General features: G+C 37.4%; 2 protein-coding genes and 1 long non-coding RNA gene across 3 annotated transcripts; 1 reads left to right on the forward strand and 2 right to left on the reverse strand.

The window, feature by feature from the left end:
- Positions 1-13,928: 13,928 nt before the first annotated feature.
- Positions 13,929-14,801, reverse strand: LOC131625955 (uncharacterized). The gene is made up of 2 exons (XM_058896793.1): positions 14,447-14,801; positions 13,929-14,398 (listed from the first exon to the last, which is right to left on the reverse strand). The coding sequence occupies exons 1-2, from the start codon at positions 14,799-14,801 to the stop codon at positions 13,929-13,931; spliced, it is 825 nt and encodes a 274-aa protein (XP_058752776.1).
- A 4,337-nt stretch (positions 14,802-19,138) lies between these two features.
- Positions 19,139-19,966, reverse strand: LOC131625956 (uncharacterized). The gene is made up of 2 exons (XM_058896795.1): positions 19,612-19,966; positions 19,139-19,563 (listed from the first exon to the last, which is right to left on the reverse strand). The coding sequence occupies exons 1-2, from the start codon at positions 19,964-19,966 to the stop codon at positions 19,139-19,141; spliced, it is 780 nt and encodes a 259-aa protein (XP_058752778.1).
- Positions 19,967-25,880: 5,914 nt separating this feature from the next.
- LOC131625966 (uncharacterized) lies at positions 25,881-26,569 on the forward strand. Its single transcript, XR_009290995.1, has 2 exons — positions 25,881-26,289; positions 26,386-26,569. It is a non-coding gene; the product is annotated as an uncharacterized LOC131625966 (long non-coding RNA).
- Positions 26,570-26,943: the final 374 nt, after the last annotated feature.

The raw sequence follows: 26,943 nt of genomic DNA on the forward strand, positions 1-26,943 counted from the left end.
AGGTAGTCATCGACAGTTTCCTCATCCTCAGCATCTTCTGCTTCTTCTTCGACTTCGTCTAGAATATGCAATTCAGCATCAACATGCTCCACCTCAACAGGAATCTCTACCTGTTCCAGCTCTTCGTCAGATGTTTCTGTACTTCGACCAACATCATCAGTTTTCTTAAAATCCATTTCAGCTTCATTGAAAACTACATCTCGACTGATGATACACCTCCTGTGACCTGGCTCTAGGCACCATAGCCTATAAGCTTTGACTCCTTCAGGGTATCCCATGAACATGTATTTCAGAGTTCTAGGTTCGACCTTGTCTTGCCTAATGTGAGCATAGGCTATGCAGCCAAATACTCTCGGTTTGTCGAGATCCGGTGGGTGTCCCGACCAAACTTCTTCAGGTGTCTTCATATCTAACGCTGTCGAAGGGCATCTGTTTATCAGATATGTTGCTGTCGAAACAGCCTCAGCCCAGAACACCTTCTTTAACCCTGCACTAGTTAACATGCATCTGACTCTCTCCAAAATAGTTCGATTAAACCTTTCAGCCAAACCATTTTGTTGTGGAGTACCTGCAGTAGTTCTAGGCCTTGCAATACCAGAGGCAGCACAAAAGCTGTCGAATGCCTCATTGTAAAATTCAAGGCCATTGTCGGTTCTCAACCTTTTGACCTTTCTGCCAGTCTGATTTTCGACCAAAATCTTCCAACTTTTGAAATTCTCAAAAGTTTCATCCTTAGTCTTCTGGATGAATACCCATAATTTTCTGGAATAATCATCTACGATGGATAGAAAGTACCTTTCTCCATAATGTGATGCACACCTTGCAGGCCCCCAAAGGTCAGCATGGATGTAGTCAAGGGATCCATGTGTTCTTTGTTTGCCTTTGTTGAACTTCACTCTGCAAGATTTTCCAAATACACAGGGTTCACAAAACTTCAGCTTTTCGACTTTGTCTCCACCAAGCAGATTTTGTTTCCCTAATTCGACCAGACCCCTTTCACTGACATGACCCAATCTCATGTGCCAGATTTCTATCTTCGACAACGGTTTCGTGGATGCAACATTAGTCGAACCACTTACAACTTCAGCCTCGAGGGTATACAAGCCTTGTTTCTTCACGCCTCTCAAGACTTCCTTCGAACCCTTCATGACTTTTAGGATACTTTTCTCTCCTTGGAAAACATATCCTTTCTTGTCGAATTCACCAAGAGAAAGCAGATTTCTCTTCAAATCAGGAACATACCTGACTTCAGTCAACAACCTTATTGACTCATCATGGAGCTTGAATCTAACAGATCCAATACCAGCAATCTTGCAAGCATTGTTGTTTCCCAGCAATACTGATCCACCATCTTGATCACATAATTCCTCGAACAAGTCTTTGTTTGGAGTCATGTGCCAAGTGCAACCTGAATCCATAATCCACTCTCTTCTTGATTCACTGCTTGAAACCACAAGAACATCAGATGATTCAAAATCATCTTGAACAATGGTTGTATTGCCACTGTAAGGCTTCGACTGGCTTTTGCCCTTCATGTCGAACTTACCATTCTTTCGCAAGAATTTTCCTTTAACGGCCAAACCTTCACCAATAGTCGAAGGTTTATGCTCCTTTCGTTCATTCAAGTCCTTAGAATACAAGGCTGATTGAACTTCTTCAAACTTCAGGGACTCCCTTCCATACAAGAGAGTTTCTTTGAAGTGAGCATGTGATCGAGGCAAAGAACACAATAGTAACAACGCTTGATCTTCATTATCGATCTTCACATCAATATTTTCAAGATCAAGAATCAGCTTGTTGAACATATCCAACTGCTCAGCCAACACTTTGTCTTCAGCCATCTTGAATGAATACAAAGCTTACTTCAGGTAGAGTCGATTTACCAGCGATTTAGTCATGTACAAACTTTCACCCATAACCCTGATGTCGTCGTCTCCTTTGATACCTGCCGAAGAACCTTATCACCAAGGCTCAACAAAATTGCGCTGTGTGCTTTCTCGATCATATTCGTCTTCTCCGCTGCCGTCAATTCTGCATTCATGGCTGCCTCCCCCTTCAACGCTTCCAAACAACCCTGCTGAACCAGTAGGGCTTTCATCTTCAAGCGCCACAGACCAAAATCATTCACTCCGGTGAATTTTTCAATCTCATACTTTGTTGAAGGCATCTTCTCCATGCTCACCGCACCAATTTGTTGTGAAAAACGATACCAATAGCAAAGTATAATAGGGAATTATGAGAGATAAGAAGAACACAAGAATTGGTTATAACTGCTATTCTTTCACTTTCTCTTAGAACAAGATTACAAGTTTACAAGAATAAAAAATAACCTCTCTCACCCTAAATTAGGATTTGCAGCTTAGCAATGATGAGAGACTAGTATGCTATTTATAATAAAACCTAACATACTAACTAATGGGCTTTTTCAGCAAGGCCCGTTACACAAGCCAACTTAATACACAAGCTAACTTAACAAATTAGGGTTTAAACACTAAAACCTAATTTAACATGCTCACAACCCTAGCATCTTCGACATCTGCATGCTAGACCTATCTTCGACTACAGCATGCACACCTCGACAACAGCATGTGAGCAACCTTCGACTTCATGCTTAACTCTGTCGAACTATCGAACCAAGAAGCTACCTTTCGACCATACTAGAGTTCGACCCAATATATCACATGACTGTATTGGAATAGGTTGGTTATGTTATTTTTAACTCTAAGTTTTTAAGCACAAGTGTGCGTCTCTTGATTGAAGCTTTTAAGCAGATCAAGGTGTGTTTTTGAAGTGCGTCTTCTTTCTGAATTTGTTTAATGTTTGTTTCTAACCACTTATGTGATTAAGGGGGAGTGAGTGGAGATACTCATGTATAGGAATAGATTGGAATTACATTGGGTAGGTTTTAAGTGAGAAGTTGTAAATGGGGGAGTTTAACTCCGAATTAATTCTGCTTATATTGGATTCCCTCCCTAGCTTGGTAGCCCCCAGAGTAGGTTGTATGAACCGAACTGGGTAAACAGTTATGTGTGTTCTTTATTGTTTTTATGTGTTTCTGTTTTAACGTTTCGTGCTACGTAATTGTGGATGTCATAACATCCGTTATGACATCTAGCGTGAGTTACTAGAATTTTCATCCTTTATTTCTTCAGTAACTTTAGATATAGCCCATCTTCTACATCATCATGGGAAGAAACGTCCAGTTTGGAAAGCTTTGCAAGGTACACGTGGAGCTCGTGAAGAAGAAGATAACTGAAAGCATCTTCACCTCTATGTTGTCGAACCATCTTGTTCGACATCTTGAACAGCATTCTGATTCAGCTCCATCTGCTCTAGATATTGAACACCAAGGAACAACAATCTTAGGATTATTAGATAGAGACTCCTGAAGAACTACCTGAGGAAGAAAATATACAGTTTTCCCCCTCACTCGAAGAACTACCTGCATCATATGTTATACTGGATACACAAATGGTGTAACTCAGATCACAAGTCACAACAATTCTCCATAACTCAGAACACAAGTCACAAACAGACACCAATCAGTCTTATGATCAAACATTGTTTTCGACATGTTTGGATTTCAGATGTGAGTATAAGCTTCTGACTGAGCATTTGAGCAACACACCCATTCTCCCCCTTTTTTGCCAAAAATTGACAACTCAAGCCATCACAAAACCAAACCCAAGAACAGCTTACCCAGACCCTCATGAACCTCATAGTGATAAGCACTAAACTGATGAAAGCAGTAGGCTCCATAAATAGGTTGAAGGCAGACTTGGGGAGTAATGATTCTTGAACTATGGCAAACTGAATGGTTAAAGAAAGCGTTATTTGAGAAGAAAACCGCCACAAATAAATGTGTAAAATCCAAAATCTTTGAATGCTTCTAATAATTTTGGACTGTTTCTTCTGAGCAGATAAAACATCCACGTTCGTAGTCAATCCGAAAAGTATTCCAATTCCAATATTTCCTTTTGACTACCTTTTTCTGGCTGTAGACCAATTCTTCTGGAAGAACCAATTTCCTAAGATAGCGTATGCATAGTCATGGACACGACCCCCTGACTAAGCTTTGATGTTATCTTCCAAAATGTTTTTTTCCAAGATTACCATTCTCTGCTTGAACCTGATATTATTTGAAGAGACTTATTTCTAGTAAAGTTGCCTGCACAGTCACCGACACCTCTACTTGATGGTGCTAGACCTTATCTACTGAGTAGATTCCTTGTTTGACCCAACGGAGGCATGTACTAAAACATGTCCTGACATCTGGTCAGACATTTCCTCTTCTTCAGTTCTTCAAGATTACTATTTTTTCTTTAATCAGTTCCAGCTGATATGAAGCATGATACCATCAGTAGTTGCCTTCAGATTTCGTAGGTAACAAGCATGCTGATAGGAAACTCCTGAAGCAAACCTCCACAATCCCTAGATAGTACAAACTTGGCATAGACAGGATGTTAGAACATTCTTGCAAACCGACCGCAAAGACGGACTAAAATCTCTGGACTCACATGTTGCTTCACTCAAATAGTGTTACAAAGTGTTAACCCAATACAAGACACAAACGACATTCTTTTTCTCCCCCTTTTTAGTCTAACTTGACAAAAAGTAATAAGAAAAAAATGCAAAGCAACAAATACAAAAAAACTCAAAAAGATAACAAGCAAACCCTAAGAAACAAAGATTAAGTCTAAGTTTTTTCCCAAAAAAAATAACCCAGGAAACTAAGAGTAAGTCTAGCTTTCCAGACACAGAAGAACTCTAACAAGAACTAAACAAAAATACATTCACACCAGATACACTTGGTTAGGAATTTCTCACATATTCCAGAGCAAATGTTCCAGCTTGCTCCACAGGGTCTAGAATGATCGGAAAAATAGCAAGTGTACTATTTTGCCTCTGTAGTAATAAAATGGAAATTCCTTGAATGTCGATCTCAAGGAGTGCACGTTAATATCGAGTTTCAATAATGGTTCAATTAAACAAAAACTATATTTGGAGTTTTGATTTGCAATTATAAATTAACAATAAATAAAAATGACAGAAAATTGACTAAGTGGTTTTAACAAATATGAGAGTATGCTAGGGTAAAGTGTATAAGTTGCCCAGTAATAACCTTGAATTTTAATTTCTTCAAAAAGTTCTTAACCTTTAATTACCGCCCTTTAGATTATTTTCCCCTAAGTTCTTAGTGGGAAAACCTTTGAACATTCATCCTAAATCCTATGTCCTTAGAGAATTATGATGAAATCAAGCCTTTATGTTATCAAGAGTTAATCGGTAACTATAGGGTATCCCTAGTCCTAGGTGATATCTACTATAGTCTAATCGTACAAAAACCTTAACAACCGCTGTCTAGCAGGTTGTTAACCGTAAATCAATCTTGTTGGTCCGACAAAGAAAGCATAAGAACCTTGTACAATTAAATTAAATAAGAAAACAAATCTATTGATGAACTCAAAAATTCAAAATCATTACATAATCAAATCAGGGACACCCCCTGGCATTAGGGTTTAGTTACTCATATTGTTCAAAGAAAACAAAATATAAAATAGAGACATTACAAGAATTGAGATGAAAGTTGATCTTCAATTGCTTCCGTTCATGAAAACCTTCTTCTCTCCCAAACCCTTGTTTTCTCCAATCTTCAATCATGTCTTCTCCTGGCCAAAAAGTCTTCTAATTCATCGTTAAAACTCTTCTAAATAGTGCAGACTCACTTAGGTTGGTTGGAAGTACCCAAAACTCCCATTTTTGTACTTTTTCGCATAGATTTGTCTCGATTTATTCCTTTGAGCCTGCAAACAGTAAAATACACAACCAAAGCATAAAATGTAGAAGAATGAAGTAAAACACTTGACAATATAAAGCAAAGACGACTAAAATCAACGGTAAATAAACGTGTAAAAACCACTGATCATAGAACCACCCCATCTTCATCAGTCATTCAGCTCTAGCCTTTACTAAGATAACAACCATGTTTTTCCAGGACATGTGACTATAACTAAGATTACATACACCTCCATACCATCTGAACTGCCATTTCTGACACTATTGTTGAGTGTCAAGATCTTCTTCTTATTCCTAGACAATTGATAAGAGCTCACAACCACATACTTGATGTTATGACAACGCTTGTGACATCACCTTTTAGAGTCTCACACCCTATGGAGCTCAGTCAGATTTTCACACATCTGAACTCCTTAGAGATAAGTAAACTCTCAGAAATCGGCTCACCCATGACAAATTCTGAAAAATGATATTCAGAACACAATGGACAAATGCACCATAAGAACTTAAGACAAAAATTGGCCATAGTAACAGCTGCATACCGAAGAATTCCCAATTACAATGCCTTGGAGTAAACTCCAAGGACTATAGACAAAGTATGAAACTCAAAATAACCTGCACACAAAGTATAAAACTCAAAATAACCTGCACACAAAGAAAGCCACAAATGATCGTTTTTCGATACATAAAAAATTTAGCGCTAGGTTAAGAAATCACCAAGTAACTAATATAGACGTCACCCTACAACGAGGCCGATCACTAAAAAATTATGTGTTTGATAACAAGTGAGAGAAATGATATAGAAGATCATTCTCCAAAAACTTGCAACACATGTAAAATAACAAACAAAAACAATAAGGTATTGAGACGGAGAGGGAGGGAATGGATTGAAACTAAAACCAAAGGTTTACAGATGAACTCTTTTTGATTTTTATGGGATTTCATCTTAATGATTCATCAGAAGAATGATACAATCATAACCTCTACACAATGGATTCATCAAGACTTACACCCACTAATCTAAAAGATAATAGATGGAGGAAGAAACAAATAATTAAAGAAAATAAAAAAAGGATTTTAAATGGTCAAATAATAAGAAATTATTAATGAAATACTTAATGAGTACCATAACACCAAATAAATTTCAAATAGGGCCATAATAAAATCAGTAAAACTATATAATATTTTTCAAAAAAAGGTTTGGTAATTTTCAGAAGTATAAAACTATTTAAAAATGGCCAAAAATGATTAATTAAATTGAATTTATTGATGAAATACACAAAGGGTATCAAAACACCAAATAAAAATCCAAAAAAATTAATCAGAGGTCAAACACAAGTCAACAAGTGTTGACAAATCAGAGGTCATAATTTTTTAAGGTCGGAAAAGTTTTTTAAACCAATCAAAATAAAGCTAACAAAGAAAAAATCAAGAAAAATAATAAAAACAAATATAAATCAGAAAGAGGAATAAAAACTTTGGTATTTTTTAGAATTAAAATGAAAGAGATATTAATTTTTAAAGTTTAAATCAAATAAGAAAAGAATATAAAAACAAAAAATCTGAAAAACAAAATAAAATAACAACAAATTTGAAAAAGAAGCGTGGCACAATGTCATTGGTTGAGAGACGCCAGCGTGGTCGTCTTCAACCTCAACCACTACGAATTTGCAGGTTCTCAAATTGTAACATCAGGAGCTCAAACCGGAACCATTCTCTTGGTCTCATCAAGACGAAAACAAATATACCTTCGCAAAATATTTATATAAACTGTAGCTCAGTCGTTTTGGAAAAGACTAGAGAATTTTGAAAACTTAAAACTCAAAAGAGATGCACTAAATGCATCAATCGTTCAAAATTAAATCATTGGCAAGCATTAGTGATCATCAGAGATCACTCTAGTAATTTGAGTTAGGAGAAATGATGTCTTAAACTACCTGAATGAAGTAGCCAAATTTTGCTTTAAAAATCAACTAGCTAGCACGATTTAAGATTCCTCAAGATTTGATTCTTGTTGAAGAAGCTTCAGTTGATCTCAAGGATGAAGACTTAGGTGAGAGATTTAAACGGGAAGGTCATTTTGTAAGAAAACAAAGTTAGGGATTTCTCTAAAATTTGAGAGATGGAGATAGGTTTGTTGGCTCTCTAAAGTTTGTCAAATGAAGAGGAGAATGTCTCTATTCAAATTTTGGCATCCAGAATGACCTATAATGTCTTGCTTTCATACATGGCATTCCACTCATATTTTGCTCTTGACCATAAAATATGAAATGAAGTAGACTCCTTAAAGACTATCATGGCTTTGGAATCACTCAAAAATCATTAAAATTGAGAGATTTATGGTTCCTTGAAGTTGGTGAAAATATCTTGAAAAAGCCTAAATGACCAATAATCTCTTCAATCCTTTTAGGGTCTTCCATGCATTTTTTGATCTTGTCATATTGAAATGAATTGTAGTAGACACCTTGAAGATCAATTTTCAAAAATATTAGGCTCAAGGTGATAAAAATTGACCAAGTTATGATCCTTTGATATGGACACATAATTCCTTGAACTTTCAAAGGAGGACCTATAATGTCTTCTCACTTTTGATGACTTTCTTCACAAAATTTCCCCTTGACTTATAAAGAGAAGTTGTTGGTGGTGTAGAGGAGAATCATTTTAAAATAGAAGCACTTAAAATGTTGAAAATTGAGGGAGTTAAGCCCTTGTGATCATAGAATCGAGAACTTGCCTAATTAGGTCAAACTTCTTGAATCAAATTTGAATCTCTTGAACTTTCTTTGCATGATAAGGCATGAGGAGGTACATAATATCTTTAAATTATGTCTTCTTGAGGCATACTTGATTGAGAGGCTCATGGCTTGATGAAACATGTTGAATAAGGCATGAAAATAAACACATGAACCTATGAAGCTTCTTGATGAACCAAGCCACATAATCTTGAGATGAATTTGACCAAATGAAGTTGATAGATGCTTAAAATATGACACTTGATTATAAGAATATCTCTCTTGAAATCTTAAGTCATTTAGCTTCCATGAATGATCAAATGATTGAGGGTTGATCCTCAAAAACCTAGCTTTAGGAGAGGTGTTAATGCACTTGATTCAATCACCTACAATACACAAAGCTTTTGAAATAAAAAGACATATTTTTGTATTTTGGTTCGTAGAACATAACAAATAAGTATTCACAATTTTTCAACAATCGTGGGTGTTTGGTGATCCCTCCAAGACAAGATTAGCACAAAGCCAAAGGTCAAACTCAAGACTGTGATCTTGATATGAGGTACGATTGGGGACTGTAGCAGGGTAAAATTGAGACCAAATCCATTGATTGACTTGACTTATTATTTTATTGACAAATTTTTTGCCACACTAGGGTTGGCTTAATTTTTTATTTCATGTAAATGAAGTTTACTCTACATATCGATATCACTAGGGGACTATCAAATATAAATTAAAAGAGGAAAAACTTGAGGGGCTAATATCAAACAATTGAAATTTTAGAGCCAAAATTAAACAAAATATAAAAACTATACTATATCACACAAACTGCACAATATATATATTATATTTTGTAATTCAAATTGGTTTGTAATTTCTTTTTTAGTCGGATAATCTTGTTAGAAATATCGGAGAGTTCGAATGGATCCAGGCTGAATCACGAACGGAATCACTTTCCTTAAAAGTATTTCAAGCACACTCTCGATTGTCTTAGAGTTGGAACGGCCTGAATACCCAGGATAATTCAGCCTTACTCGAGTTTGTACAAGACCGGTGAAGAAACTCGAATGCAAGGAAGCTGTCTGGAAAATATATCAGAGGATAATGATTTTGTGTGTGTTGAATCCGAAATAGCAGACTTGTATTTATAGCCCATGCAAATGTCTGTTTTATAAGTTGCAACTCTTCATGAAACAATATTATTTACAATATATAATTGCAATGGTTCATAAAAATACAATGCACCACTTCATGAAATGTCATGTATTTCGAATTCAAATTCAAAAATCAAACTTTAGGCAATAATTAAAACATATTCGCAGTATGCCGGCCGAAGGCCAGGCCGCCCGCCGGAGGCGGTCGGAGCGCCACCGGCGCCGCCTTATTAACGCCGCGAATAGCCCGATCGCTCTGATGCGACGTGCCTAAGTGCTCAAGTGCCGTCTACAAGCCGCCACTAGCGCCTCTACGCCCACGCCCTCGGACCCGGTCCCGGAGCCAGAGCCGGTGTCGCCGGTGGCGACACCGGCAAGGGTGTTTTTGGTAGATACAAGTGGCATAAGGCTTGGGACCACCACATATGACTATGTGGAACTTTATCCTCTTTGGCTCTTTTGGAATGTACATTGTTCCAAGTGCTTTATAAATGCTTTTAAAGTTTGCTCCACTTTCTATGTGGGACTATTTATGAAGCATTTATTGCCATTCTCACATTTGTCATTTTGGAACATAACTTGATGAAATTAATGCTCATAATTTCCAACAATCCCCCACTTGTTCTAATAATGACAAATCTAATAATTCCAGAAATATAATATAAAGAGTGTTAATACAGTTAGGTATCTTTCGATTTAAAACTTAACCTTAGTGAGGACAACACAAAGTTTAATCGGAATATTAGGTAGCAAAGCTTTTAAACCATGAATCCATATGATTAGACCGGTGTCGCCTTACACACACTCTTTAAAGGTTCTTCCTCTGCATAACTCGCTTAGCACTTATTTATGGCCATGTGCTATCCTGTTTCATGAATTTTCCATGAGAGAAACTCCAACTCTCACTTTGAGACGGCACCATCTCGAAATTCACATAGGTGAAGTTCATATTGTGTCCTTTTCCACAAGACACGTACCCTTGGTATTGAACTTCATTAAGATTTTTTAAAGTAAACTCAACCCTCGTTTCAAAGTCAACATTATCACGAAATGTTCGACAATTATCCAAATCAACGACTTGTTGTTACCCATTGAAAATCTTGAAGTTAATGTTCTATTAACATAAGATTGGGTTGCCGCCGTTGTCGGAACTCTTACTCAAGGAGTTTCAACCCCATGCCTCTCGAGGTTGTTTTTACTAAGTCTCTGGCCAGTGGCTTAGTAAACGGATCAGCCAAATTATAGCTTGTTCGTATATACGTGAGTGAAATGATTCCATCCTTAATCAACTTTCTCACGAACGAATGTCTAAGTCCTATATGCCTAGACTTTCCATTATACACTTCGCTGAATGCTCTTGCTAGAGTGGCCTGGCTATCGCAGTGTATCATAACTTTTGAAACATTGTCTTTAGCCAGTGGAACTTCCAAAAGAAGATCCCTCAACCATTCTGCTTCTTGACCAGCGGAAGCGAGAGCCACAAACTCTGATTCCATGGTCGAAAGAGTGATGCATGTTTGTTTCTTGCTCCTCCAAGAAATTGCTCCTTCAGCTAGTGTAAATATCCAACCAGTTGTAGATTTATGATCTCCAACATTTGATATCCAACTCGCATCAGTATATCCCTCTAATATGGCAGGAAACTTACCATAATGAAGGCCTAGATTTTTGGTTTTTAGTAAATAGCCAAAAATTCTCGTGATTGCCTTCCAATGTTCATTACTTGGGTTGCTAGTAAATCTACTCATTTTACTAACTGCAAAAGATATGTCAGGTCTGGTACATTGCATTAAGTACATAAGACATCCAATTGCACTTGCATATTCTAGTTGAGCCACTACTCTTCCATCATTCTTTTCAAGCTTGATTACATGATCAAATGGAGTGGTTACTTCCTTGAATTGTAGGTGTTTGAACTTATCAAGCATTTTCTCAATATAATGTGTTTGATTAAGTTCATAACCCCCACTATTTCGCTTGACTTTTATTCCTAAAATTGTGTCAACAAGTCCAAGATCTTTCATCTTGAAAGTGGAAGTTAGAAATTTCTTTGTTTCTAAAATTCCATTCATTTTGTTGCTAATTATTAGCATGTCGTCAACATAGAGACACAGAAATATTACAGTGTCTTTGTCCACTTTTGTATATAGACACTTGTCGCAAGAATTAGGAATAAATCCATTTGACAATATTGTAGAGTCAAATTTTTGATGCCATTGTTTTGGTGCTTGTTTTAATCCATATAAAGATTTGACTAGTTTGCACACTTTTAGTTCATTTCCAGGAAGTACGTAGCCTTCTGGTTGTTCCATATAGATTTCCTCATCGAGATCTCCGTTTAGGAACGCTGTTTTAACATCCATTTGATGAACTATAAGATCATTCAAAGAGGCTAAGGCAGACAACAATCGAATTGTGGTTGTCCTTGCAACTGGTGCATAGGTGTCAAAATAATCTATACCTTCCTTTTGTCTGAATCCCTTTGCCACTAATCTTGCTTTATAAGTGTTTAAGGTACCATCACTATGATATTTCCTTTTAAACACCCATTTGCATCCAATGGGCCTTGATCCCTTTGGTAAGTCAACAAGTTCCCAAGTGTGGTTGGACATAATTGAATCCATTTCATCTTTGATAGCATCCTTCAAAAAAGAGGAGTCCCTGGAAGTTATTGCTTCCTTATAAGTTTTAGGATCATCCCCTACTTGAAGTATGACCGGAATACTTTAAACGAATTTTGTACTATTTCCTTCGACCAAATAAAACGAAATGGATTGAGAATCAATTTCGTCTGGTCCTAAGTTCTTTGCTTTCCGGACTCTTTTGCTTATCCTAGGTTCGGGTTGTGATTCAATGATCCGAGGAGTGCCTTCAGGTTGTATTTCTACAATCCGAGAAGAACCTTCTTCACAAGATTCTTTATTTGTGGCCGACTCCGATTCTTTATCCTCAGTGATAAGATTTTCAAAGAATTCTACATCCCGGGATTCAACAATGATATTAGACTCTAAATTTAGAAGTCTATATGCTTTACTATTTTGTGCATATCCAACAAAAGCACATCTTATCCCTCGAGGACCCAACTTGGTTCTCTTTGGATCCATATTTTTGTAGTAAGCGACACACCCCCACACTTTGAAATAACCAATATTCGGTGCCATGTTTTTCCATACCTCATATGGAGAAATACCAGTTTTCTTCAAAGGAATTCTATTTATTATGTGACAAGCGGATAGTAACGCTTCGCCCCACAAATTGAAAGGTAATTCTGAATGCATTAACATGGCATTCATCATCTCTTGATATGTTCGGTTCTTTCTTTCGGCTATGCCATTTTGCTGCGGTGTTCTAGGCGCCGAACATTCATGTATTATGCCATGTTCTTCACAAAATGCATCAAATTCAGTAGAGAAGTATTCACCGCCCCTGTCACTTCTAAGGACTTTTATACTTCTACTTAATTGATTTTCTACTTCTGCTTTATAAATCTTAAAGGCATTAAAAGCTTCATCTTTATGCTTTAAGAGATATACATATGTGTATCTAGAAGCATCATCAATGAAAGTGATGAAATATCTGTTTCCCCCACGGGTTAACATGCCATTAAATTCGCACAAATCTGAATGTATAAGATCAAGTAGATTTGTCTTTCTTTCAACACTTTTGAAAGGCTTTTTAATCATCTTTGATTTAACGCATAATTCACATTTGTTAAAATCATTGATGTTACATGATATCATTCCAGATTTAATTAGTCTCTTCATAGAACTAATACCAGTATGTGCTAATCTATTATGCCATAAAGAAACAGAATCAAGCATGTAAGCAGAATTAGAAATTTCATTAATCATATTGTTGGTAATACATAGTTTGATCATTCCCTCAGCGGAATATCCTTTTCCAACAAATACACCATTACGGGTCAATATAAGTTTGCCCGATTCATAAACAGATTTAATACCAGGTTTTCCCAATAAATCCCCACTAACAAGATTCCTATTCATGTATGGGACATGAAGCACATTGACAAGAGTAATTTTCTTTCCGGAAGTGAAGTTGAGTTCAACCGATCCAGTTCCAACAACCTTAGATCGTACTTCATTTCCCATTTGTACCTCTTGTCCATCATTTGTCTCAGAATAGGTTTTGAATGCAGCCCTGTCATAGGAGACATGCACCGTGGCACATGTATCGTACCACCAACCTTGCACTTTGCCCTTGATTGCCATAATCTCGCTCACAGTAGCGATTATGTCATCATTTGAATGAACAACATTGATCTCATTCTTTGATTTGTTGTGCTTGCAATCTCGAGCATAGTGTCCAGGTTTTCCACAAACAAAGCATCCGGTCTTTGGACCTTTTTGACCCCAGAATTCTTGAACTTGTTGAGTTCCTTTTTTGGTCCTAGATGACGCTTGTTGCTATCATGCTTCTTTCTTTCTTTGTTGGTCACAGCATTGGCTTTGGAAAGACCTGCAGATTCTGATTTTTCCCTTGCCTTCGATTCCTCCTCGATTCGAAGGTGTTTCTGGATTTTCTCCAAGTAAAAATCCTCGGAACTGTGCAGCAATTTCTTTCTATAGCCTTTCCACGAAGGTGGCAATTTTGCAATGATTGCACCAACTTGAAAGGTTTCTGGGATGTCTATTTTCACTGCTTTGATTTTGTTCACCAGGACTTGCAATTCGTGCACTTGGGGAAGAATTGGTTTGCCGTCTATAAATTTAAAATCAAAGTATTTAGAAATTAAAAACTTTTTCGTACCTTCTTCTTCGGCCTTGAACTTAAACTCGAGGGCTTTCCATATCTCAACCGCGGAGGGATTGTCCGTATAGAGGTCGTAGAGACGATCAGATAATGTATTTAGGATATGTCCACGACACAATAATTCGTCCTCCTTACGTTTCTTGCGTTCTTTTTTGACTTCGTCAGAATCATCATCTATTGGTTCTGGAATTGGCGGTAAGTCAGGATCTAAGACATATTGAATCTTCAGGGCAGTCAGAAGGAATGTCATCTTGTCTTGCCATCTGGTGTAATTAGTTCCATCAAAGCGATCCAATTTGACAAGATCCTGGTTCATAACTTTGATGCTTGAAACTGCAGCGTCGGAAGCCATTGAAGAACAAATACTTTTAAGATTGTTAGAAATATCAGAGAGATCGAATGGATCCAGGCTAAATCGCGAACGGAATCACTTTCCTTAAAAGTATTTCAAGCACACTCTCGATTGTCTTAGAGTTGGAACGGCCTGAATACCCAGGATAATTCATCCTTACTCGAGTCTGCACAAGACCGGTGAAGAAACTCGAATGCAAGGAAGCTGTCTGGAAAATATATCAGAGGAAGGTCGGGCCGCCCGCCGAGGCGGCCGGAGCGCCACCGGCGCCGCCTCATTAACGCCGCGAATAGCCCGATCGCTCCGATGCGACGTGCCTAAGTGCTCATGTGCCGTCTACAAGCCGCCACTAGCGCCTCTACGCCCACGCCCTCGGACCCGGTCCCGGAGCCGGTGTCGCCGGTGGCGACACCGGCGAGGGTGTTTTTGGTAGAGACAAGTGGCATAAGGCTTGGGACCACCACATATGACTATGTGGCACTTTATCCTCTTTGGCTCTTTTGGAATGTACATTGTTCCAAGTGCTTTATAAATGCTTTTAAAGTTTGCTCCACTTTCTATGTGGGACTATTTATGAAGCATTTATTGTCATTCTCACATTTGTCATTTTGGAACATAACTTGATGAAATTAATGCTCATAATTTCCAACAATCCCCCACTTGTTCTAATAATGACAAATCTAATAATTCCAGAAATAAAATATAAAGAGTGTTAATACAGTTAGGTATCTTTCGATTTAAAACTTAACCTTAGTGAGGACAACACAAAGTTTAATCGGAATATTAGGTAGCAAAGCTTTTAAACCATGAATCCATATGATTAGACCGGTGTCGCCTTACACACACTCTTTAAAGGTTCTTCCTCTGCATAACTCGCTTAGCACTTATTTATGGCCATGTGTTATCCTGTTTCATGAATTTTCCATGAGAGAAACTCCAACTCTCACTTTGAGACGGCACCATCTCGAAATTCACATAGGTGAAGTTCATATTGTGTCCTTTTCCACAAGACACGTACCCTTGGTATTGAACTTCATTAAGAGTTTTTTAAAGTAAACTCAACCCTCGTTTCAAAGTCAACATTATCACGAAATGTTCGACAACTATCCAAATCAACGACTTGTTGTTACCCATTGAAAATCTTGAAGTTAATGTTCTTTTAACATAAGATTGGGTTGCCGCCGTTGTCGGAACTCTTACTCAAGGAGTTTCAACCCCATGCCTCTCGAGGTTGTTTTTACTAAGTCTCTGGCCAGTGGCTTAGTAAACGGATCAGCCAAATTATAGCTTGTTCGTATATACGTGAGTGAAATGATTCCATCCTTAATCAACTTTCTCACGAACGAATGTCTAAGTCCTATATGCCTAGACTTTCCATTATACACTTCGTTGAATGCTCTTGCTAGAGTGGCCTGGCTATCGCAGTGCATCATAACTTTTGAAACATTGTCTTTAGCCAGTGGAACTTCCAAAAGAAGATCCCTCAACCATTCTGCTTCTTGACCAGCGGAAGCGAGAGCCACAAACTCTGATTCCATGGTCGAAAGAGTGATGCATGTTTGTTTCTTGCTCCTCCAAGAAATTGCTCCTCCAGCTAGTGTAAATATCCAACCAGTTGTAGATTTATGATCTCCAACATTTGATATCCAACTCGCATCAGTATATCCCTCTAATATGGCAGGAAACATACCATAATGAAGGCCTAGATTTTTGGTTTTTAGTAAATAGCCAAAAATTCTCGTGATTGCCTTCCAATGTTCATTACTTGGGTTGCTAGTAAATCTACTCATTTTACTAACTGCAAAAGGTATGTCAGGTCTGGTACATTGCATTAAGTACATAAGACATCCAATTGCACTTGCATATTCTAGTTGAGCCACTACTCTTCCATCATTCTTTTCAAGCTTGATTACATGATCAAATGGAGTGGTTACTTCCTTGAATTGTAGGTGTTTGAACTTATCAAGCATTTTCTCAATATAATGTGTTTGATTAAGTTCATAACCCCCACTATTTCGCTTGACTTTTATTCCTAAAATTGTGTCAACAAGTCCAAGATCTTTCATCTTGAAAGTGGAAGTTAGAAATTTCTTTGTTTCTAAAATTCCATTCATTTTGTTGCTAATTATTAGCATGTCGTCAACATAGAGACACAGAAATATTACAGTGTCTTTGTCCACTTTTGTATATAGACACTTGTCGCAAGAATTAGGAATAAATCCATTTGACAATATTGTAGAGTCAAATTTTTGATGCCATTGTTTTGGTGCTTGTTTTAATCCATATAAAGATTTGACTAGTTTGCACACTTTTAGTTCATTTCCAGGAAGTACGTAGCCTTCTGGTTGTTCCATATAGATTTCCTCATCGAGATCTCCGTTTAGGAACGCTGTTTTAACATCCATTTGATGAACTATAAGGTCATTCAAAGAGGCTAAGGCAGACAACAATCGAATTGTGGTTGTCCTTGCTACTGGTGCATAGGTGTCAAAATAATCTATACCTTCCTTTTGTCTGAATCCCTTTGCCACTAATCTTGCTTTATAAGTGTTTAAGGTACCATCACTATGATATTTCCTTTTAAACACCCATTTGCATCCAATGGGCCTTGATCCCTTTGGTAAGTCAACAAGTTCCCAAGTGTGGTTGGACATAATTGAATCCATTTCATCTTTGATAGCATCCTTCAAAAAAGAGGAGTCCCTGGAAGTTATTGCTTCCTTATAAGTTTTAGGATCATCCCCTACTTGAAGTATGACCGGAATACTTTGAACGAATTTTGTACTATTTCCTTCGACCAAATAAAACGAAATGGATTGAGAATGAATTTCGTCTGGTCCTAAGTTCTTTGCTTTCCGGACTCTTTTGCTTATCCTAGGTTCGGGTTGTGATTCAATGATCCGAGGAGTGCCTTCAGGTTGTATTTCTACAATCCGAGAAGAACCTTCTTCACAAGATTCTTTATTTGTGGCCGACTCCGATTCTTTATCCTCAGTGATAAGATTTTCAAAGAATTCTACATCCCGGGATTCAACAATGATATTAGACTCTAAATTTAGAAGTCTATATGCTTTACTATTTTGTGCATATCCAACAAAAGCACATCTTATCCCTCGAGGACCCAACTTGGTTCTCTTTGGATCCATATTTTTGTAGTAAGCGACACACCCCCACACTTTGAAATAACCAATATTCGGTGCCATGTTTTTCCATACCTCATATGGAGAAATACCAGTTTTCTTCAAAGGAATTCTATTTATTATGTGACAAGCGGATAGTAACGCTTCGCCCCACAAATTGAAAGGTAATTCTGAATGCATTAACATGGCATTCATCATCTCTTGATATGTTCGGTTCTTTCTTTTGGCTATGCCATTTTGCTGCGGTGTTCTAGGCGCCGAACATTCATGTATTATGCCATGTTCTTCACAAAATGCATCAAATTCAGTAGAGAAGTATTCACCGCCCCTGTCACTTCTAAGGACTTTTATACTTCTACTTAATTGATTTTCTACTTCTGCTTTATAAATCTTAAAGGCATTAAAAGCTTCATCTTTATGCTTTAAGAGATATACATATGTGTATCTAGAAGCATCATCAATGAAAGTGATGAAATATCTGTTTCCCCCACGGGTTAACATGCCATTAAATTCGCACAAATCTGAATGTATAAGATCAAGTAGATTTGTCTTTCTTTCAACACTTTTGAAAGGCTTTTTAATCATCTTTGATTTAACGCATAATTCACATTTGTTAAAATCATTGATGTTACATGATATCATTCCAGATTTAATTAGTCTCTTCATAGAACTAATACCAGTATGTGCTAATCTATTATGCCATAAAGAAACAGAATCAAGCATGTAAGCAGAATTAGAAATTTCATTAATCATATTGTTGGTAATACATAGTTTGATCATTCCCTCAGCGGAATATCCTTTTCCAACAAATACACCATTACGAGTCAATATAAGTTTGCCCGATTCATAAACAGATTTAATACCAGGTTTTCCCAATAAATCCCCACTAACAAGATTCCTATTCATGTCTGGGACATGAAGCACATTGACAAGAGTAATTTTCTTTCCGGAAGTGAAGTTGAGTTCAACCGATCCAGTTCCAACAACCTTAGATCGTACTTCATTTCCCATTTGTACCTCTTGTCCATCATTTGTCTCAGAATAGGTTTTGAATGCAGCCCTGTCATAGGAGACATGCACCGTGGCACATGTATCGTACCACCAACCTTGCACTTTGCCCTTGATTGCCATAATCTCGCTCACAGTAGCGATTATGTCATCATTTGAATGAACAACATTGATCTCATTCTTTGATTTTTATGTGCTTGCAATCTCGAGCATAGTGTCCAGGTTTTCCACAAACAAAGCATCCGGTCTTTGGACCTTTTTGACCCCAGAATTCTTGAACTTGTTGAGTTCCTTTTTTGGTCCTAGATGACGCTTGTTGCTATCATGCTTCTTTCTTTCTTTGTTGGTCACAGCATTGGCTTTGGAAAGACCTGCAGATTCTGATTTTTCCCTTGCCTTCGATTCCTCCTCGATTCGAAGGTGTTTCTGGATTTTCTCCAAGTAAAAATCCTCGGAACTGTGCAGCAATTTCTTTCTATAGCCTTTCCACGAAGGTGGCAATTTTGCAATGATTGCACCAACTTGAAAGGTTTCTGGGATGTCTATTTTCACTGCTTTGATTTTGTTCACCAGGACTTGCAATTCGTGCACTTGGGGAAGAATTGGTTTGCCGTCTATAAATTTAAAATCAAAGTATTTAGAAATTAAAAACTTTTTCGTACCTTCTTCTTCGGCCTTGAACTTAAACTCGAGGGCTTTCCATATCTCAACCGCAGAGGGATTGTCCGTATAGAGGTCGTAGAGACGATCAGATAATGTATTTAGGATATGTCCACGACACAATAATTCGTCCTCCTTACGTTTCTTGCGTTCTTTTTTGACTTCGTCAGAATCATCATCTATTGGTTCTGGAATTGGCGGTAAGTTAGGATCTAAGACATATTGAATCTTCAGGGCAGTCAGAAGGAATGTCATCTTGTCTTGCCATCTGGTGTAATTAGTTCCATCAAAGCGATCCAATTTGACAAGATCCTGGTTCATAACTTTGATGCTTGAAACTGCAGCGTCAGAAGCCATTGAAGAACAAATACTTTTAAGATTGTTAGAAATATCAGAGAGATCGGATGGATCCAGGCTAAATCGCGAACGGAATCACTTTCCTTAAAAGTATTTCAAGCACACTCTCGATTGTCTTAGAGTTGGAACGGCCTGAATACCCAGGATAATTCATCCTTACTCGAGTCTGCACAAGACCGGTGAAGAAACTCGAATGCAAGGAAGCTGTCTGGAAAATATATCAGAGGAAGGTCGGGCCGCCCGCCGAGGCGGCCGGAGCGCCACCGGCGCCGCCTCATTAACGCCACGAATAGCCCGATCGCTCCGATGCGACGTGCCTAAGTGCTCAAGTGCCGTCTACAAGCCGCCACTAGCGCCTCTACGCCCACGCCCTCGGACCCGGTCCCGGAGCCGGTGTCGCCGGTGGCGACACCGGCGAGGGTGTTTTTGGTAGAGACAAGTGGCATAAGGCTTGGGACCACCACATATGACTATGTGGCACTTTATCCTCTTTGGCTTTTTTGGAATGTACATTGTTCCAAGTGCTTTATAAATGCTTTTAAAGTTTGCTCCACTTTCTATGTGGGACTATTTATGAAGCATTTATTGTCATTCTCACATTTGTCATTTTGGAACATAACTTGATGAAATTAATGCTCATAATTTCCAACAATCCCCCACTTGTTCTAATAATGACAAATCTAATAATTCCAGAAATAAAATATAAAGAGTGTTAATACAGTTAGGTATCTTTCGATTTAAAACTTAACCTTAGTGAGGACAACACAAAGTTTAATCGGAATATTAGGTAGCAAAGCTTTTAAACCATGAATCCATATGATTAGACCGGTGTCGCCTTACACACACTCTTTAAAGGTTCTTCCTTTGCATAACTCGCTTAGCACTTATTTATGGCCATGTGTTATCCTGTTTCATGAATTTTCCATGAGAGAAACTCCAACTCTCACTTTGAGACGGCACCATCTCGAAATTCACATAGGTGAAGTTCATATTGTGTCCTTTTCCACAAGACACGTACCCTTGGTATTGAACTTCATTAAGAGTTTTTTAAAGTAAACTCAACCCTCGTTTCAAAGTCAACATTATCACGAAATGTTCGACAATTATCCAAATCAACGACTTGTTGTTACCCATTGAAAATCTTGAAGTTAATGTTCTATTAACATAAGATTGGGTTGCCGCCGTTGTCGGAACTCTTACTCAAGGAGTTTCAACCCCATGCCTCTCGAGGTTGTTTTTACTAAGTCTCTGGCCAGTGGCTTAGTAAACGGATCAGCCAAATTATAGCTTGTTCGTATATACGTGAGTGAAATGATTCCATCCTTAATCAACTTTCTCACGAACGAATGTCTAAGTCCTATATGCCTAGACTTTCCATTATACACTTCGTTGAATGCTCTTGCTAGAGTGGCCTGGCTATCGCAGTGCATCATAACTTTTGAAACATTGTCTTTAGCCAGTGGAACTTCCAAAAGAAGATCCCTCAACCATTCTGCTTCTTGACTAGCGGAAGCGAGAGCCACAAACTCTGATTCCATGGTCGAAAGAGTGATGCATGTTTGTTTCTTGCTCCTCCAAGAAATTGCTCCTCCAGCTAGTGTAAATATCCAACCAGTTGTAGATTTATGATCTCCAACATTTGATATCCAACTCGCATCAGTATATCCCTCTAATATGGCAGGAAACATACCATAATGAAGGCCTAGATTTTTGGTTTTTAGTAAATAGCCAAAAATTCTCGTGATTGCCTTCCAATGTTCATTACTTGGGTTGCTAGTAAATCTACTCATTTTACTAACTGCAAAAGGTATGTCAGGTCTGGTACATTGCATTAAGTACATAAGACATCCAATTGCACTTGCATATTCTAGTTGAGCCACTACTCTTCCATCATTCTTTTCAAGCTTGATTACATGATCAAATGGAGTCGTTACTTCCTTGAATTGTAGGTGTTTGAACTTATCAAGCATTTTCTCAATATAATGTGTTTGATTAAGTTCATAACCCCCACTATTTCGCTTGACTTTTATTCCTAAAATTGTGTCAACAAGTCCAAGATCTTTCATCTTGAAAGTGGAAGTTAGAAATTTCTTTGTTTCTAAAATTCCATTCATTTTGTTGCTAATTATTAGCATGTCGTCAACATAGAGACACAGAAATATTACAGTGTCTTTGTCCACTTTTGTATATAGACACTTGTCGCAAGAATTAGGAATAAATCCATTTGACAATATTGTAGAGTCAAATTTTTGATGCCATTGTTTTGGTGCTTGTTTTAATCCATATAAAGATTTGACTAGTTTGCACACTTTTAGTTCATTTCCAGGAAGTACGTAGCCTTCTGGTTGTTCCATATAGATTTCCTCATCGAGATCTCCGTTTAGGAACGTTGTTTTAACATCCATTTGATGAACTATAAGGTCATTCAAAGAGGCTAAGGCAGACAACAATCGAATTGTGGTTGTCCTTGCTACTGGTGCATAGGTGTCAAAATAATCTATACCTTCCTTTTGTCTGAATCCCTTTGCCACTAATCTTGCTTTATAAGTGTTTAAGGTACCATCACTATGATATTTCCTTTTAAACACCCATTTGCATCCAATGGGCCTTGATCCCTTTGGTAAGTCAACAAGTTCCCAAGTGTGGTTGGACATAATTGAATCCATTTCATCTTTGATAGCATCCTTCAAAAAAGAGGAGTCCCTGGAAGTTATTGCTTCCTTATAAGTTTTAGGATCATCCCCTACTTGAAGTATGACCGGAATACTTTGAACGAATTTTGTACTATTTCCTTCGACCAAATAAAACGAAATGGATTGAGAATGAATTTCGTCTGGTCCTAAGTTCTTTGCTTTCCGGACTCTTTTGCTTATCCTAGGTTCGGGTTGTGATTCAATGATCCGAGGAGTGCCTTCAGGTTGTATTTCTACAATCCGAGAAGAACCTTCTTCACAAGATTCTTTATTTGTGGCCGACTCCGATTCTTTATCCTCAGTGATAAGATTTTCAAAGAATTCTACATCCCGGGATTCAACAATGATATTAGACTCTAAATTTAGAAGTCTATAAGCTTTACTATTTTGTGCATATCCAACAAAAGCACATCTTATCCCTCGAGGACCCAACTTGGTTCTCTTTGGATCCATATTTTTGTAGTAAGCGACACACCCCCACACTTTGAAATAACCAATATTTGGTGCCATGTTTTTCCATACCTCATATGGAGAAATACCAGTTTTCTTCAAAGGAATTCTATTTATTATGTGACAAGCAGATAGTAACGCTTCGCCCCACAAATTGAAAGGTAATTCTGAATGCATTAACATGGCATTCATCATCTCTTGATATGTTCGGTTCTTTCTTTCGGCTATGCCATTTTGCTGCGGTGTTCTAGGCGCCGAACATTCATGTATTATGCCATGTTCTTCACAAAATGCATCAAATTCAGTAGAGAAGTATTCACCGCCCCTGTCACTTCTAAGGACTTTTATACTTCTACTTAATTGATTTTCTACTTCTGCTTTATAAATCTTAAAGGCATTAAAAGCTTCATCTTTATGCTATAAGAGATATACATATGTGTATATAGAAGCATCATCAATGAAAGTGATGAAATATCTGTTTCCCCCACGGGTTAACATGCCATTAAATTCGCACAAATCTGAATGTATAAGATCAAGTAGATTTGTCTTTCTTTCAACACTTTTGAAAGGCTTTTTAATCATCTTTGATTTAACGCATAATTCACATTTGTTAAAATCATTGATGTTACATGATATCATTCCAGATTTAATTAGTCTCTTCATAGAACTAATACCAGTATGTGCTAATCTATTATGCCATAAAGAAACAGAATCAAGCATGTAAGCAGAATTAGAAATTTCATTAATCATATTGTTGGTAATACATAGTTTGATCATTCCTTCAGCGGAATATCCTTTTCCAACAAATACACCATTACGGGTCAATATTAGTTTGCCCGATTCATAAACATATTTAATACCAGGTTTTCCCAATAAATCCCCACTAACAAGATTCCTATTCATGTCTGGGACATGAAGCACATTGACAAGAGTAATTTTCTTTCCGGAAGTGAAGTTGAGTTCAACCGATCCAGTTCCAACAACCTTAGATCGTACTTCATTTCCCATTTGTACCTCTTGTCCATCATTTGTCTCAGAATAGGTTTTGAATGCAGCCGTGTCATAGGAGACATGCACCGTGGCACATGTATCGTACCACCAACCTTGTACTTTGCCCTTGATTGCCATAATATCGCTCACAGTAGTGATTATGTCATCATTTGAATGAACAACATTGATCTCATTCTTTGATTTGTTGTGCTTGCAATCTCGAGCATAGTGTCCAGGTTTTCCACAAACAAAGCATCCGGTCTTTGGACCTTTTTGACCCCCAGAATTCTTGAACTTGTTGAGTTCCTTTTTTGGTCCTAGATGACGCTTGTTGCTATCATGCTTCTTTCTTTCTTTGTTGGTCACAGCATTGGCTTTGGAAAGACCTGCAGATTCTGATTTTTCCCTTGCCTTCGATTCCTCCTCGATTCGAAGGTGTTTCTGGATTTTCTCCAAGTAAAAATCCTCGGAACTGTGCAGCAATTTCTTTCTATAGCCTTTCCACGAAGGTGGCAATTTTGCAATGATTGCACCAACTTGAAAGGTTTCTGGGATGTCTATTTTCACTGCTTTGATTTTGTTCACCAGGACTTGCAATTCGTGCACTTGGGGAAGAATTGGTTTGCCGTCTATAAATTTAAAATCAAAGTATTTAGAAATTAAAAACTTTTTCGTACCTTCTTCTTCGGCCTTGAACTTAAACTCGAGGGCTTTCCATATCTCAACCGCGGAGGGATTGTCCGTATAGAGGTCGTAGAGACGATCAGATAATGTATTTAGGATATGTCCACGACACAATAATTCGTCCTCCTTACGTTTCTTGCGTTCTTTTTTGACTTCGTCAGAATCATCATCTGTTGGTTCTGGAATTGGCAGTAAGTCAGGATCTAAGACATATTGAATCTTCAGGGCAGTCAGAAGGAATGTCATCTTGTCTTGCCATCTGGTGTAATTAGTTCCATCAAAGCGATCCAATTTGACAAGATCCTGGTTCATAACTTTGATGCTTGAAACTGCAGCGTCGGAAGCCATTGAAGAACAAATACTTTTAAGATTGTTAGAAATATCGGAGAGATCGAATGGATCCAGGCTAAATCGCGAACGGAATCACTTTCCTTAAAAGTATTTCAAGCACACTCTCGATTGTCTTAGAGTTGGAACGGCCTGAATACCCAGGATAATTCAGCCTTACTCGAGTCTGCACAAGACCGGTGAAGAAACTCGAGTGCAAGGAAGCTGTCTGGAAAATATATCAGAGGAAGGTCGGGCCGCCCGCCGGAGGCGGCCGGAGCGCCACCTCATTAACGCCGCGAATAGCCCGATCGCTCCGATGCGACGTGCCTAAGTGCTCAAGTGCCGTCTACAAGCCGCCACTAGCGCCTCTACGCCCACGCCCTCGGACCCGGTCCCGGAGCCGGAGCCGGTGTCGCCGGTGGCGACACCGGCGAGGGTGTTTTTGGTAGAGACAAGTGGCATAAGGCTTGGGACCACCACATATGACTATGTGGCACTTTATCCTCTTTGGCTCTTTTGGAATGTACATTGTTCCAAGTGCTTTATAAATGCTTTTAAAGTTTGCTGCACTTTCTATGTGGGACTATTTATGAAGCATTTATTGCCATTCTCACATTTGTCATTTTGGAACATAACTTGATGTAATTAATGCTCATAATTTCCAACAATAATCCTGTTTCTGAGTCTAAATAAATGGGAGAATCCTTAGTTCTCCCTTATATATATTCTGGCTTACACAAAAAGAAAACAAATTGCACAATGTTTAAAAGTTACATTTTAACCATACGATCCACTATGTTATAAATACACCATTTTTAAATATAATTTAGCTTTTTTGTTTTAATCTTTCATGCCATAAAAGGTTTGAACTATTTAACAAAATTGATTAATTTTTTAAAATTTAAAATGCCTACTAACTATGTTGGAGGGGCAAATTCAACATATCGATGTATTTGTAAACAATTGATTATATTTTTAATTTTAAGAAGGATTTTTACAACTATATAAAGAACAATAATATTTAATAGATGCAAAAAGAATTCATACTATAAAAATATAAATTATTAAAATCATTTTTTGAATACGAAAGAAGAAGTATGGTAAAAATTGTCAAGTTTGTTTATATTATAATTATTTTCATTTCTTTATTGCCGGTGCCATCCAACTGTGGAAGAAGTAATATTTCTTAATATTTACAAATTTTGTTTGTTAATTTATGCAAAATATTTTATCAAATATCATCTAAATTTTTATTCTCATTTTGTAATATAGGAAATGCTAAATGTGTAAAAGATCATAATTGTTACAGTCTGCAATATTTGTGCCCGCCACCACAGATAATAAAGTGTGTCAGGAGACTTTGCGGATGTGCCAGCGTGACCGCTCTCATCTATTATGTTCCCGAATAGTTCCGTATTAGTTTCTTATCAATACACTTATCAACTTTCTCACCGTCGATTCATATTTCTCTTAGATTTTAATTTAAAATTAATCTCATATGTGTCATTCAATTTAAAAAAAACATAAAATAAAAAATTTTCAATAACACGAAGTTAAAATCTATTACAATAACTACATATTTATTAGAAGATATGTGTGTGTTTAATATTATTATGCAAAAGGTTATATTTAATCATAAGATTTACATGTGATTTAAAATGAACTAGTATATAATCTTTGCGATTCACCGGCAAATATTTAAAACTTATTAACTTGAAATACGATAAACAATTAAACTAAATCATTCAAAAGGTAGTATATATTATTAAGAAATGTGAAACTTAAATATATGGTAATAATATTTTAGAACTTGAACTTTCTTAGTTATTC

This window comes from Vicia villosa, unplaced genomic scaffold (genome assembly GCF_029867415.1).
Source record: "Vicia villosa cultivar HV-30 ecotype Madison, WI unplaced genomic scaffold, Vvil1.0 ctg.000252F_1_1, whole genome shotgun sequence".
Lineage (NCBI taxonomy): Eukaryota > Viridiplantae > Streptophyta > Magnoliopsida > Fabales > Fabaceae > Vicia > Vicia villosa.